At 53.8% G+C, this 12090-nt stretch overlaps 1 protein-coding gene and 1 pseudogene across 1 annotated transcript in view; one reads left to right on the plus strand and one right to left on the minus strand.

Annotated features, from left to right (window-relative positions):
* The first annotated feature begins 1235 nt into the window (after positions 1 to 1235).
* The window catches only part of Erbb2 (erb-b2 receptor tyrosine kinase 2), a 25146-nt gene continuing 14291 nt past the window's right edge, over positions 1236 to 12090 (plus strand). Inside the window, exons 1-7 of the mRNA XM_021176358.2 lie at positions 1236 to 1482; positions 8756 to 8907; positions 9546 to 9768; positions 10744 to 10878; positions 11212 to 11280; positions 11441 to 11556; positions 11682 to 11823. Coding sequence (XP_021032017.1) covers positions 1410 to 1482; positions 8756 to 8907; positions 9546 to 9768; positions 10744 to 10878; positions 11212 to 11280; positions 11441 to 11556; positions 11682 to 11823 — 910 coding nt within the window. The 5' untranslated portion in view covers positions 1236 to 1409. The remainder of the gene's footprint in view (positions 1483 to 8755; positions 8908 to 9545; positions 9769 to 10743; positions 10879 to 11211; positions 11281 to 11440; positions 11557 to 11681; positions 11824 to 12090) is intronic.
* On the minus strand, positions 11976 to 12066 carry LOC115032624 (annotated as a pseudogene).

A 12090-nucleotide genomic window follows, 5' to 3' on the forward strand; every position in this document is an offset into this window, starting at 1 on the left:
CAGAATGTGATAGAGGGAAGATAGGAACTCAGGTCTCCTAGATACCAGAGTCCCATGTTCTTTGGCCCCTAGCATGGAAGTGTCTGCCTGAAACTGAGTTTCAATTCAGTGAAAGTAGATTAAGAGAGGGCCACCCTTCATTTCTCTCCCCCAAAGATTCCTCTGATTGCATCTTGACCAGCACAGGTGTGTTCTTTACTGGAACATTCCAAGTACCATCATCAGATGTAGCAGATAAAGATGAAGTACGTAATGAAGTTCAATTTGAATTTCAGATAAACGACGGGCAATTCATCCTGGTAAACATGTCTCTTGCAATGTGTTCTTGGAATTTCCAACAAAAGGCATACCTTTCTTTCCTTTCTCACCTGTTACCAGGCTTCAGGAGTGACATCTAGGTACTCCAGGGGTAAACTGGCAGGAGAAAAGGACAGGGACAGAGAGGACCGATGAATGAAACTGAGAACTGGGTAAAGTCAGAACGAAGTGGGCGTGGGTTGGAGAGATGGCTAAGCAGTTGAGAGCCTGTGCTGCTCTTGCAGAGGACCCAAGTTCTGTTTCCAGCACCAAAGGGGGCGGCACCCTGTAACTCCAGCTCTGGGGGATCCCCACTTCCTCTTCTGACCTCTGTGGGCAACAGCACGTATGTGACACCCCCCCCCCCAAACCCACATATGACCACACATAATTTGAAATAAAAATAAGTCTTAAAAAGAGAAAGAAACAGTGGAAGCTATTCTTCTAAGGATGAACAGAGGGCTCCCGATGTGACTCCCTTCTAGTTCTGTGGGTCCCTTTAAGATCAGGCTGGAGATACCCAAAAGGAAAGAATTGATATCCCAGAGAGTCTTGGAAGTCACCAGTTAGACATAACACATTCCCTTCCCAGGCTGTCGATTTTACCTTAGGATGTGGCGACAAACCCATTATCTGATATTAAGAGTGTGATGCAAACGTCCCAAGAGTATCCAAGATAAAACCCACCCAAGACTGCAAAGAGGGGTAAAGGGATGCCCTGCTTTTAGGAAGTGGGTGAGAACTGCAAGCAAGCATGCGAGGCGTCGGGGCACAGGGCGCGACGCACCCAGGCCTGCGCCGGGAGGGAGAAAGTGAAGCTGGGAGCAGCCACTCCCAGTCTTGCTGGAATGCAGTTGGAGGGGTGGGGGGGCGAGCCGGGAGCGCGCGGCTCCCAATCACGGGCGGCGGAGGAGGCGGAGGAGGAGGGCTGCTCGAGGAAGTGCGGCGTGAAGTTGTGGAGCTGAGATTGCCCGCCGCTGGGGACCCGGAGCCCAGGAGCGCCCCTTCCCAGGCGGCCCCTTCCGGCGCCGCGCCTGTGCCTGCCCTCGCCGCGCCCCGCGCCCGCAGCCTGGTCCAGCCTGAGCCATGGGGCCGGAGCCGCAGTGATCATCATGGAGCTGGCGGCCTGGTGCCGTTGGGGGTTCCTCCTCGCCCTCCTGTCTCCCGGAGCCGCGGGTACCCAAGGTGGGTCTTGGCTTGGGGAGGGCTCGGGCCGCTACGGCTGCGCCGACGGGCGGCCGGAGCCGCGGGGCCCCGAGAGCTCTACGGCCGGGCGGTCCGGGGCGTTGGGACGATTCCGGCTACTGGCGCCGCGGCCCGGAGGGGATCGGAGCAGTTGGGGATGGGACAGTCACTCGGAGAACCACACTGGAGGTCCGGACCGGCCCCTTCTGGCTACACCGGAGCCTCTCGGGCTCCAGGAGACTCAGGGAACTCCTCGGGAAAGTTCTCTGAAACTAGTCGGAAAGTTTTCCTCCGGAGGGTGTGTGAAGCGCTGTGCGTGCGTGCGCCCGCTTCCCCCCTTTCGAGCCCCCCTCACGCTTTCTCAGAGCTCTTCCAGTTGGCAGCCTCCGCCTCCGGACCGGACTGGGCAGGATGCCTTCGGGGTCCCCTCTGCCCTGCCCCTCCCCCTCCCCACCCCCTCTGGCCCTTTGGGTTTAGTAAGTTATTCCAGCTTCTAGTGGGGTCGCCGTGGAGGGGGCGGTGGGGAAAGTAACCCATCCTGTCGAGCAGGGAGGACCGAGTGGCGGCTCCGCAGTTGAGTTGCCTATCGATAGTGTCTGGGATGTGGGGGAGCAGGAGGAGGGGCAGGCATTTGTTTGCAACAGTTCTCTGTCGTTCTCTCTCTCTCTCTCTCTCTCTCTCTCTCTCTCTCTCTCTCTCTCTCTCTCTCTCTCTCTCTCTCTTCTGTGCTGGGGATGGAACACCCCTACCCTCCATCCCAGTCTCGCCCGTGTTAGGCAAGCCCTCTATCCCTGTGCTGCACACTCCACAGCCCTGTTTTGAACAAATTGCCTTAGAGCCAGCTTAAGTACTGTGTGCTTTGGGATTCTGGGAAGGCTCGATCTTGAAGGGTGGTCTTGTGTTTTCCCGGCTTCCATACAATAAAGTGGGAAGGGTTCCTGGGCATTTGGGGGGAGGGCACCGAAAAAGAGTAAGGTCAGCTAGGGGTAGACAGAGAGCTGGGTTGTTTTCTTGCCTTTATCTTCGTGTTGGGGGCTGGGAGGGTGACCCAGCAGTGTGTATGCTGACCCATATGTCCAGTTCTACCATGAGTGTAAAAGCTGACAGTCACCCCGTGTGGGTCAGCTCTGCCAGGCTCCGTGGGTGGTGGCTTGCATGCATTCCTTCTACAGTACTAAGAACAACTCCACAGTGGAAACATTAGTAGCCTTCTCCTTGTCCCAGGGGAGGGAAACCTGGGCTGGGGAAATGAAGTATCCTGGAGTAACTGGTGGATCCCAGGCAGTGTGACCAGCCACAGGATATGATATATGATTCACATAAATACGAGTCTAGCTGAACGTGGGGAGACCCTGCTTCCGTAATCAGTGGGCTGTAGTGAGGATGCAGAACACAGGTTCTGGAAACAGTGGATGCTCTCCAGAGGCCAGCGAGCCTGGAGTATCACCATCTGTGCCCCCCTTTTCCCCCTCTCCTGCCCCAGTTCCTGACAGCACACTTCTGTGCTCACTGTGGGATACCCCTGTGTGTCTGAGGTTTTTATGATGGTTGTATGTTCCTCCCAGTTTCTGTTGCCAAACAGCAGTCTCTCTGCTGACTTGGGGACACAGGATGAACTCTGCCCTCTCTAGGAACTTCCTCAAGGCACTGGGCTCTATCTGTTGTAAACACTGGGAGATGCCCCTTGCCTTCTTGAGGATGGAGGCTCCTTTCAGTTTCTCAGGAGGCCAGCCTTCCTGCTGGACTTTCCGTGGAGAAGAGTGAGGTTAGACCCTTCACCTGAGTTGGGTGGGGTCTGCAGTTGACCAGGAGTGGCCCTGTGCTGTAGAGCTGGAATCTGAAGGGTCTGCTCTCCAGACAGGGAGTGGAGGGCTGCTGAGCCTTCATCCCTTCAGATGCACTGCTGGATGCAGAGGGACAAGGCAGAGTTTGCCTTGCCAGGAATGGTTAAAAAGGCAGGGCACCATCAGCTGCCTCTAGCTCCAGGTTCTACCCCAGAACTGGTCTTGGGCAGGTGTGTAGGGGAAAGGAGATCTGGGGAGACCCAGAGAGTCAAACTGTTGCTGGGCTCCTCAGTACTAAAGGTTTTGTGAAATGCAGTAAACACAGGTCTTTAACTTGGCAGGGGTCATTCCTACTTCAATTCTAGTCTGAGTCCCTCCAGGCCCTTCCTACCTTTTGTTATACAGGGACTAAATAGATTCTTCTTGCAGAAGACCTGGGGCTCAGTTCCCAGTTCTCACCTGGTGGCTCACAACCATTCATAACTCCAATTCTAGATTGGATGCTTAATTCTGACCTCCACAGGCACCAGGCATGTGTGTCAGTGCAGACAACAAGGGCAGGCAAGAGACACACATCAAGTAAAATAAACCCTAACAAGAAAAGAGAAAAATATATTGCATCTCAAAAATCAAATGGAAAAGGCTTTCTCTTTTCTCCTGTAATTACCCAGATCCCGCTAAGTGCTTGTCTCCTGTTTTAAAAACTTCTTTCTGCTTCTTACATGCCAGATCCTTTTCCATAGACGGTTTTGTGCTCTCTCTCTGCACTGTCCTGTGAAGCAGGTGCACAGATGAAAAAAACAAAAAACAAAAAACAAAAAAACAAAAAACAAACAAACAAAAAAACCCCAAAAAAACCCACACTCTACCTCAGAGAGATGAAGAGACTTATCAAGGGACATTTAGAGGTGGTCAGAGTTTTAGTTGTCAAACAGGAACGGACTAGAAAAGCCTTGGGCCGGCCAGAGAGTCACACAGGAAAGTGTTCCTCTCTTACTCAGTATGGTCTTCCTAGCCCCTATCCCAGGCTGGAGAAGGTGCCCCGAGATAGGGGCCTGAGATGCCTTCCTGGCTGCTGAGTTTGCCTCCAGCACATGCTGGCCTTTCTCTTGGGCCCTCTGCAGTGCCAGGGATGGAGGGCCGGAAGATCACTAGGACATACAGGCTCATGGGAATGATGTGGGCAGATAAAGTGGAAACTAGTGGAGCCAGGGCAGAGGAGGGCTCCGGGAAGGTGTGTCTGCCCTAGAGTGAAAGACTGATTCAGAAAGAGAGTCCCTTTCCTGTCCCCTGTGGAGAGCTCTCCCTCCGTGGCCTCAGGGAGTGACAGTTCTGTGATCTGCTAGGCCACCAGTCAGGCAGAGATGATGTGCAGGGAACCTGTGTCCTCAGCAGTGGTTAGAGTCGTTAAAGCTGCTGTTTGGGTTGCTGCAGGTCTGTTTACAAAGCTTCTCTGTGTTTACAGAGTGTTTCTCTTCCTCCTCTCCTTTAATGCTCAGGGCCCTCCGAGGGGAGTGAGAGTTCTTGCCACCAAATTGAGGTCAGAAAATATTCACCCATGGAGCCAACTAAGTCACAGTCGCTGCTGCTGGGCTTAGAGATCAGTCTTTTTTTTTTTTTTTTAAAGATTTATTTATTGATTATATGTAAGTACACTGTAGCTGTCTTCAGACAGTCCAGAAGAGGGAGTCAGATCTCGTTACGGATGGTTGTAAGCCACCATGTGGTTGCTGGGATTTGAACTCCGGACCTTCGGAAGAGCAGTCGGGTGCTCTTACCCACTGAGCCATCTCAGTCTTATTTAGCTTCTGCCCTGGTGGTCTGAGCATATCCTTCCTGTAGCCCAAGAGTAGCTGAACCAAGGTTCTGGACAAAAGACCCGGAGCCTAGACTCCCGCTCTGACACCAGCGTCCTAGAGCAGGTGTGTGTGGCAAGGGAGCCCTGGTGTCACTTGAGTGAGCTCTGGCCTCTGACCTGGTTGGGGAGCTTTGGGGATGTAGGTAGTTTCCTGGCAGAGCTTATGAACACCAAAGGAAATGTTGGCTTTCACATGGTGAGCAAGATAGCAGCTGGGGGCCCAGGATGCAGGAGGTCCTGGGTTCTCTCCTTGGTGCTGGAAGTGAAGGCAAGAAAGAGCTCAGCTGGGGCTGAGGACCAGTTGGGAGACAAGAACCCACATGAGAAGCTAGAAGCTGGGCTGAACCTTGATTACCAGTGTTCAGCAGGAGGGACCCAAAGGACGGGGCCAGCTCTGAGCAGAGGGATGGATGGATACTTGTCCCTTTCAGCTTGGAAGTTCTTCACTAGGTGGAGTCACACTCATTCATTCATTCATTCATTCATTCCCTCAGTAGACGTGTGCCCAGCACTCACTGTGTGTGAGCTGCAGTCTTGCTCTGGGATGGTCCTGCTTCTTCCTGCTTTTGTTTCCAAGAGTTGGAAGGTGGGGTTTATGAAGGGACACCTGTCCTGGAGCCAAAGAGCATCCTGTGTAGAATTAGAGCCTTTTGCCCCACCCTATAAATTCTTGGGACAGGATGGTTATGGGAACCATGGTCAGAGCTGGTGGGGAGAGCTTGGTAAAGAGTGGGGAGTGGGAGGGAGGCCGAGACTTGGAAGGGTCCCAAGGCTTTCTTGGCCGTAGTCAGCATGGTGTGTGTGTGTGTGTGTTGGGGGGTGTCAGCTGGCAGCTTCTAGCTCCCCTGGAGGAGGTCTCAGAGTACCAATTTTCCCACCTGTCTACAAACACTTTAAGACTCTTACTCAAACCAACCACAAATCAGATAAACAAACTGGCTAGTGGGGTGTGGCTGCCACTCTTTCTGACCTCCTGCCTAGCCCAGCCACCCTGCCCTTCCTGAGCTTGTGTGTTTATTGGTCTCACTGGAGAATTATTGTGTTTGTGGGGGGTGTGGCGTTGGTATGTGCCTGTTAGTGTGTGTGTGGTGTATGTGTGTTTGGTGTGTCTATGTATGTTTGTGTGTGTTGTGTATGTGTGTGTTTCATATGTCCATGTATGTGTGTGTGGTGTGTCCATGTATGTATATGTATGTGTATGTATATGTGTTGTGTCCATGTATATGTGTGTGTAGGGGGGTCCATGTATGTGTGTGTGTGGTGTGTCCATGTATATGTGTGTATGTGTGTTGTGCCCATGTATGTGTGTGTAGGGGGGTCCATGTATGTGTGTGTGGTGTGTCCATGTATATGTGTGTATGTGTGTTGTGCCCATGTATGTGTGTGTGGTGTGTCCATGTACATGTGTGTGGTGTGACCATGTATGTGTATGCGTGTCCGTGTGTGCTGAGGTTTAGTGGAAGGAACAGGGATCTGTGGCAAACCTGGATTCACATCGAGACTCTGTCACTCTGAAGCTGTAGCTCTGGTCTGGCTTGTGTTGCTGGAATTGGTCATTGCTGGATTTTTGTTTTTGATTTTTTACTTTTTTTTTTTTTTTTCAAGACAGGGTTTCTCTGTGTAGCTCTGCCTGTCCTGGAACTCACTCTGTAGACCAGGCTGGCCTCGAACTCAGAGATCCACCTGCCTCTACTTCCTAAGTGCTGGGATTAAAACTCAGGGCTTTATGTATGCTCTGCAAGCAATTTACTGCTGAACTTGGGCTATGACCTTGGAAGAATCAATTTCCTTCTTTGTAAAATAGAGGCAGTAGCCCCCATCTCTGAAGTATACAGTAGGTACTCAGGTCGTTACCATGGTGTATGCTGTTGTTTTCCTTTGCTTGGCTGCCACAGCTGGTGTCCCTTCCCCTTGGAGATGGGGCAGCAGAGAGCTGCAGGGGGTAAACTGTCACAGAGGGTGGGCCTCTACTCCGGCTCTGCCATCCATCCCTGTCCCCAGCTAGGCTGGACCTGGGATCTGGGTCTGGAGACAGCTGTGCATGGAAGCAGCTGAAGCTTCCGTGTTGGGGGAGGTCCTGGCAGCAGGGCGTTATTTTGGGCTTGGCTGCCACCCCTAGCTCCCGTTTCTCCTGGGAATCTTGGGGGGGGGCTGGAGGGTGGGGAGGCGTGAGCCAGATGACAGAGGGTGGGGTGCAAGTGGGTGCGGGATAGGGTGGGTAGGCCTGGCTGTCTCCCCTCCATCCAAGAGAGGAGCCTTTGAGTTCTATTTCTGTTTCTTCCCACTCTCCCTCCTTGCTTCCTTCCCTATCTTCCTGGGGAAGAGGCTGTCTACTAGAAGGCCATCAGCTTGATGCTCCTGAAGGCAGCCTTTGCCCTGCAAGCCCTCTTCAAATCCGGAGGCAAGAAGATAACTGGGATTTGGCTTTAGGCTCCTTGTCGCAGGCCGGGACAGCAGGACTCCTAAAGTCCGATCCCAGAGCTATTGTACTGTCTCTTGAATCTGCACCCAGTCACTGGAAGGCAAAGTGGTAACCAATAGGAAGTCTCTCTCAGCAGCTCAGGCACCTGTGTAGACAACTTCCACCCGCCTTCTCCCCCAACCCCCCAACCTCCTGGGCAAGACGCACAAGGTGATTCATCTTCTCACCGGAGCAGAAAAACAAGTTCAACTGGGCACTTTAATCTCTCCCCTGCTGGCAGGCTTGGTGCCAGCTGCTACCTAGAGCCCCCTAGCTGAGGGGCAGCTTCTCCTATGTGAGGACTTAGTGGGAGGAATGGTACCCCAGCCTGAGGATCAGGCAGGCTAAGAACGGCAGTGCACCTTGGGGACCCCCTTTGGCTGATAGTTGGCACCGGGCAGGAATACAGAGTAGTGTGCCCTTGTGGCAGGAGTCTTGTGGTATACCTTCTGCCAGCTGCTTCTGGAGTTTTGCCCCAGGAGGAGGGTGAGAGAGTCAGTGTAGGAACCTGCAGAGTGTCTCACCCTGGTTAGGATCTGCAGCCAGGCCTCCTAGCTGATGTCCTAGACTTTTCTTCTCCTTGTGGATGCTTTTCCGAGGAGCTCTCCCATGATGACCAGGCCCCTGCCTGCCCTCCTGTCCCAGCAATGACTCCAGTCAATCCTGTTTGCCCCTGTTTTGGGTGGCACTCTGAGGACAGTTGTCCTGATCAGGGAAGTTGACATGTGGGTGTGTTGCGATGGCAGGAGGAGAATGCCCTGAGTCTGTGTGCGTGGGAGACAGATGGGGGTATCCAGAGGGGTCTGATTCATCATCGCCTCTCTTTGGGGATTTTTCACCCTCAGTTCTGGGACAAAGGGAGGCTTTCTTTGCAGCGTGTTAAAACTCAGTATGGGTGGTAAGCCCTAAAGGGCTGACACATTAGGGTCCCTCTGGCTGCCCAAGGTGACCTTGCTACAGGGGGCCTCTCTCCAGCTTGCCAACTCTTTCCCAAACAGAAGAGCATTCTACTCTAGGCCCTGTGGATGCAGAGGTGTGGGAGGAAAGGCTGTCAGCCATGTTTTCTCCCTGTCTGAGGTGACAAGACTCCAGGGAGTGAAGTGTGGAGGAGGTGACTAGATTGGAGAGGGTCGCGGCCAGCATCCTGACCCACTTCCTCCCTTCCATCAGTGTGTACCGGCACCGACATGAAGTTGCGGCTCCCTGCCAGTCCTGAGACCCACCTGGACATGCTCCGCCACCTCTACCAGGGCTGTCAGGTGGTGCAGGGCAATTTGGAGCTTACCTACCTGCCCGCCAATGCCAGCCTCTCATTCCTGCAGGTGAGACCTGGTCCTGCCGAGCCTCCTGAGTTGAGGTGTGTGAGGAAGGGGGAACTACGTCCCTGTATTCTCTCTCTTGTGGTTCCTCAATCAGGAGTGCCTTTGTGATAGCTACTTAAAAACCAGTTGACTCCCTCTGCAGTGACTGGCCGTGGTCCAGCTGTCCCCAACACTATTCCTTTAGGGCTCTAAGTTCCAGGTCCAGCCTTTTGGATGTAATCTAGACCCTTAGCTTCTCCAGGCCTCAGTTTCTCTCTATATTGGACTAGCAGACATCCTGGCCCATTGTTGTGGATCATATCCACAGGCCCTGGAGTGAAGCTGCAAGGAACGGACGTGGGTCTGTTAAATCACAGACACCATCTTGTACAAGCCCTCCTTTTCAAAGATGCTACTGAGATGTGCAGAGAGGTGGGGCACTGGCTTATCAGTCCTGATCTAACAGACAAGAATCTGGTGAGGCCAGTGAGGAGTAGCCTAGGGCTCCATCTTGGACCTAAGGGGTCAAGACTGCTCAGTGTCCAGTGGGACCATGCAGGACATAGCCTCAACCCTGAGTTACCCTCAGGCTTTGTGAGGTGCAGGCGCTTCGCCAGCCCAGCCGCTCCTCACTGCCTGTCCCCTGCCCTTCCCACCAGGACATCCAGGAAGTCCAGGGATACATGCTCATCGCTCACAACCGAGTGAAGCACGTCCCACTGCAGAGGTTGCGCATCGTGAGAGGGACTCAGCTCTTTGAGGACAAGTACGCCCTGGCTGTGCTAGACAACCGAGACCCTTTGGACAACGTCACCACCGCCGCCGCCGCCCCAGGCAGAACCCCAGAAGGGCTGCGGGAGCTTCAGCTTCGAAGTCTCACAGGTGCCTTTCCTGCCGCCGTTGCAAGGGTTTCCTGGTTCTTGGTTGCTGACTAAGCTGTTCTGGCTGTGGAGAGGCTCCGTGAGGGTTAGAAGTATGTTCTCTCAAGCTCCATGCAGGCAGGCTGAGCCTCCCTCTCTTTTCACCCCAGTGACAATAAGAAAAAGAAGGTTACGCAGTGGCTCGGTGTCAGAGTGCTTGGTTAGCATGGGCAAGGCCCTGGGGCTCGATCCCTTCCTCTTCAGGAAGATGCAGCTTTCATTAGTAGAGGTCAGGATATTTTGTTCTCTCCATCTTGGCCATGTCAGCGTATGCGGTGAATAATCTGTGGAATTGTATGTGACAGCCCCGAGTTGACAGTGTCCCAACTAGGGTAGCCGGTGCTTTGCATACTGGATCGCATTCCGGTCATGCTACAGACGTGGAAGTCCTGCTACTAAGCCTTCAAGTGTTTCTTTTTTGTTACGTTTATTTTGGTTTTTCTGGTTTTGTGGTTTTGAGACAGTGACCTCACTACCTAGCTCAGGTAGACCTTGATCCCAAAGCAATCCTCCTGCCTCAGCTCTCTAGTTCTGGAATCCCCGGCACGCCACCACCAGCTTTCTCCAGTGTTAGCCTCACTCCACAGAGGAGCAATCCGAGGCAGGCAGGGTCATGCAGCCAGTCGGTGGTGAAGTGGGATTTCAGACTTCAGAGACATTTTTGTTGTTCTTGTGTTGAGGATTGATCTTAGGTCTGGGGCAGGATGGGTGCTTGTTCTGCCTCTGAGCCTCTCTGTTTGCCTCCGCACAGTGAGCACAGGGTGAGGCGAAAGATGAGTGGGGAGCTCCCAGCCATGTGAACACCGCCCACCGCCCCCACTGCCCCTATCCCCTCTTCCTAGTCCCTTGTTAATCTCGTGTGTGGCCGGCACTCACAGGGAAGTCAGGAGCCCCCAAGCGTGGTCAGGAGGGGGCTGACTCTCTGTCTTCCCCACAGAAATCCTGAAGGGAGGAGTTTTGATCCGTGGGAACCCTCAGCTCTGCTACCAGGACATGGTTTTGTGGAAGGATGTCCTCCGTAAGAATAACCAGCTGGCTCCTGTCGACATGGACACCAATCGTTCCCGGGCCTGTAAGCCATGTCCACGGGACAGCCCACCTGACCCAGACAGCCACCCACCCCACCTTTCCTGTCCTTGTTCATCTCCCTGCCCGGAGGCAGGGCCTCCACCTCCTGAGGCCTCTTTACTTTTTGGGTCCCCCCTTCCTGTGCAACTGCCCTTGGGCTCTGTGACATATTCCTCCTACCTGCCATTCGCTCCTCCCTGCCTCCCTCTCAGACTCCCTTTTTCTTCCTGCTTCCTTCCTTTGCTTCCTTTCTCCTCTGGACTTCCCTCCCTCACTGCCCCTACCCTGTTTTCCTGCCTACCCCACCCTTACCGTCTCCCTTTGCTTCTGTCCACAGGTCCACCTTGCGCCCCAACCTGCAAAGACAATCACTGTTGGGGTGAGAGTCCTGAAGACTGTCAGATCTGTGAGTCAGAGGGAGCCCTGGTGTCTAGAGGTGGGGTTGGGGCAGTTGGATGGCTGGGAGTAGCGGAGTGACTTACTTGGGAGTTGTCTCCCAGAAGGCCGTGGAGCTGAGGGTCTGGTGCCCAGGCCCTACCCAGCCCTCATCCTGCCCTTTCCCACAGTGACTGGCACCATCTGTACCAGTGGCTGTGCCCGGTGCAAGGGCCGGCTGCCCACTGACTGTTGCCACGAGCAGTGTGCTGCAGGCTGCACGGGTCCCAAGCATTCTGACTGCCTGGTATGTGTCTCTCGTTCCTGTGCCCCCTGGGTCAACCCTCTAGAACGCAAGGGGTGGGCATCTCTCCTGGCCGTTGCGCACAGGTGGAAACATCACAGTGACCACCAGCGGCCTGTCTCTGCCAGGCCTGCCTCCACTTCAATCATAGTGGTATCTGTGAGCTGCACTGCCCAGCCCTCATCACCTACAACACAGACACCTTCGAGTCCATGCTCAACCCTGAGGGTCGCTACACCTTTGGTGCCAGCTGTGTGACCACCTGCCCCTGTGAGTACTGGGGAGAAAAAAAAGGCCTTTTAATGCCTGGGCCGGGGAAGGTGGCTTGTATAAGAGGGAGCATGCTGTGAGTATCGTGTGCCCCTTGGAGGGCTGGTCATGACTCTCAAGTCTGGGTGCCTTATTCTTTTCCTTTTCTCTTTCTAAATATGGAATGCTTCACGAATTTGCGCAGGGGCCATGCTGATCTCTGTGTTGTTCCCATTTGAGTATGTGTGCAGCTGAAGGGAGCGCCTTACCTTTTTTTTTTTTTTTTTT

The sequence above is a fragment of the Mus caroli genome, chromosome 11 (assembly GCF_900094665.2).
Source record: "Mus caroli chromosome 11, CAROLI_EIJ_v1.1, whole genome shotgun sequence".
In the NCBI taxonomy this organism is placed as follows: Eukaryota; Metazoa; Chordata; class Mammalia; order Rodentia; family Muridae; genus Mus; species Mus caroli.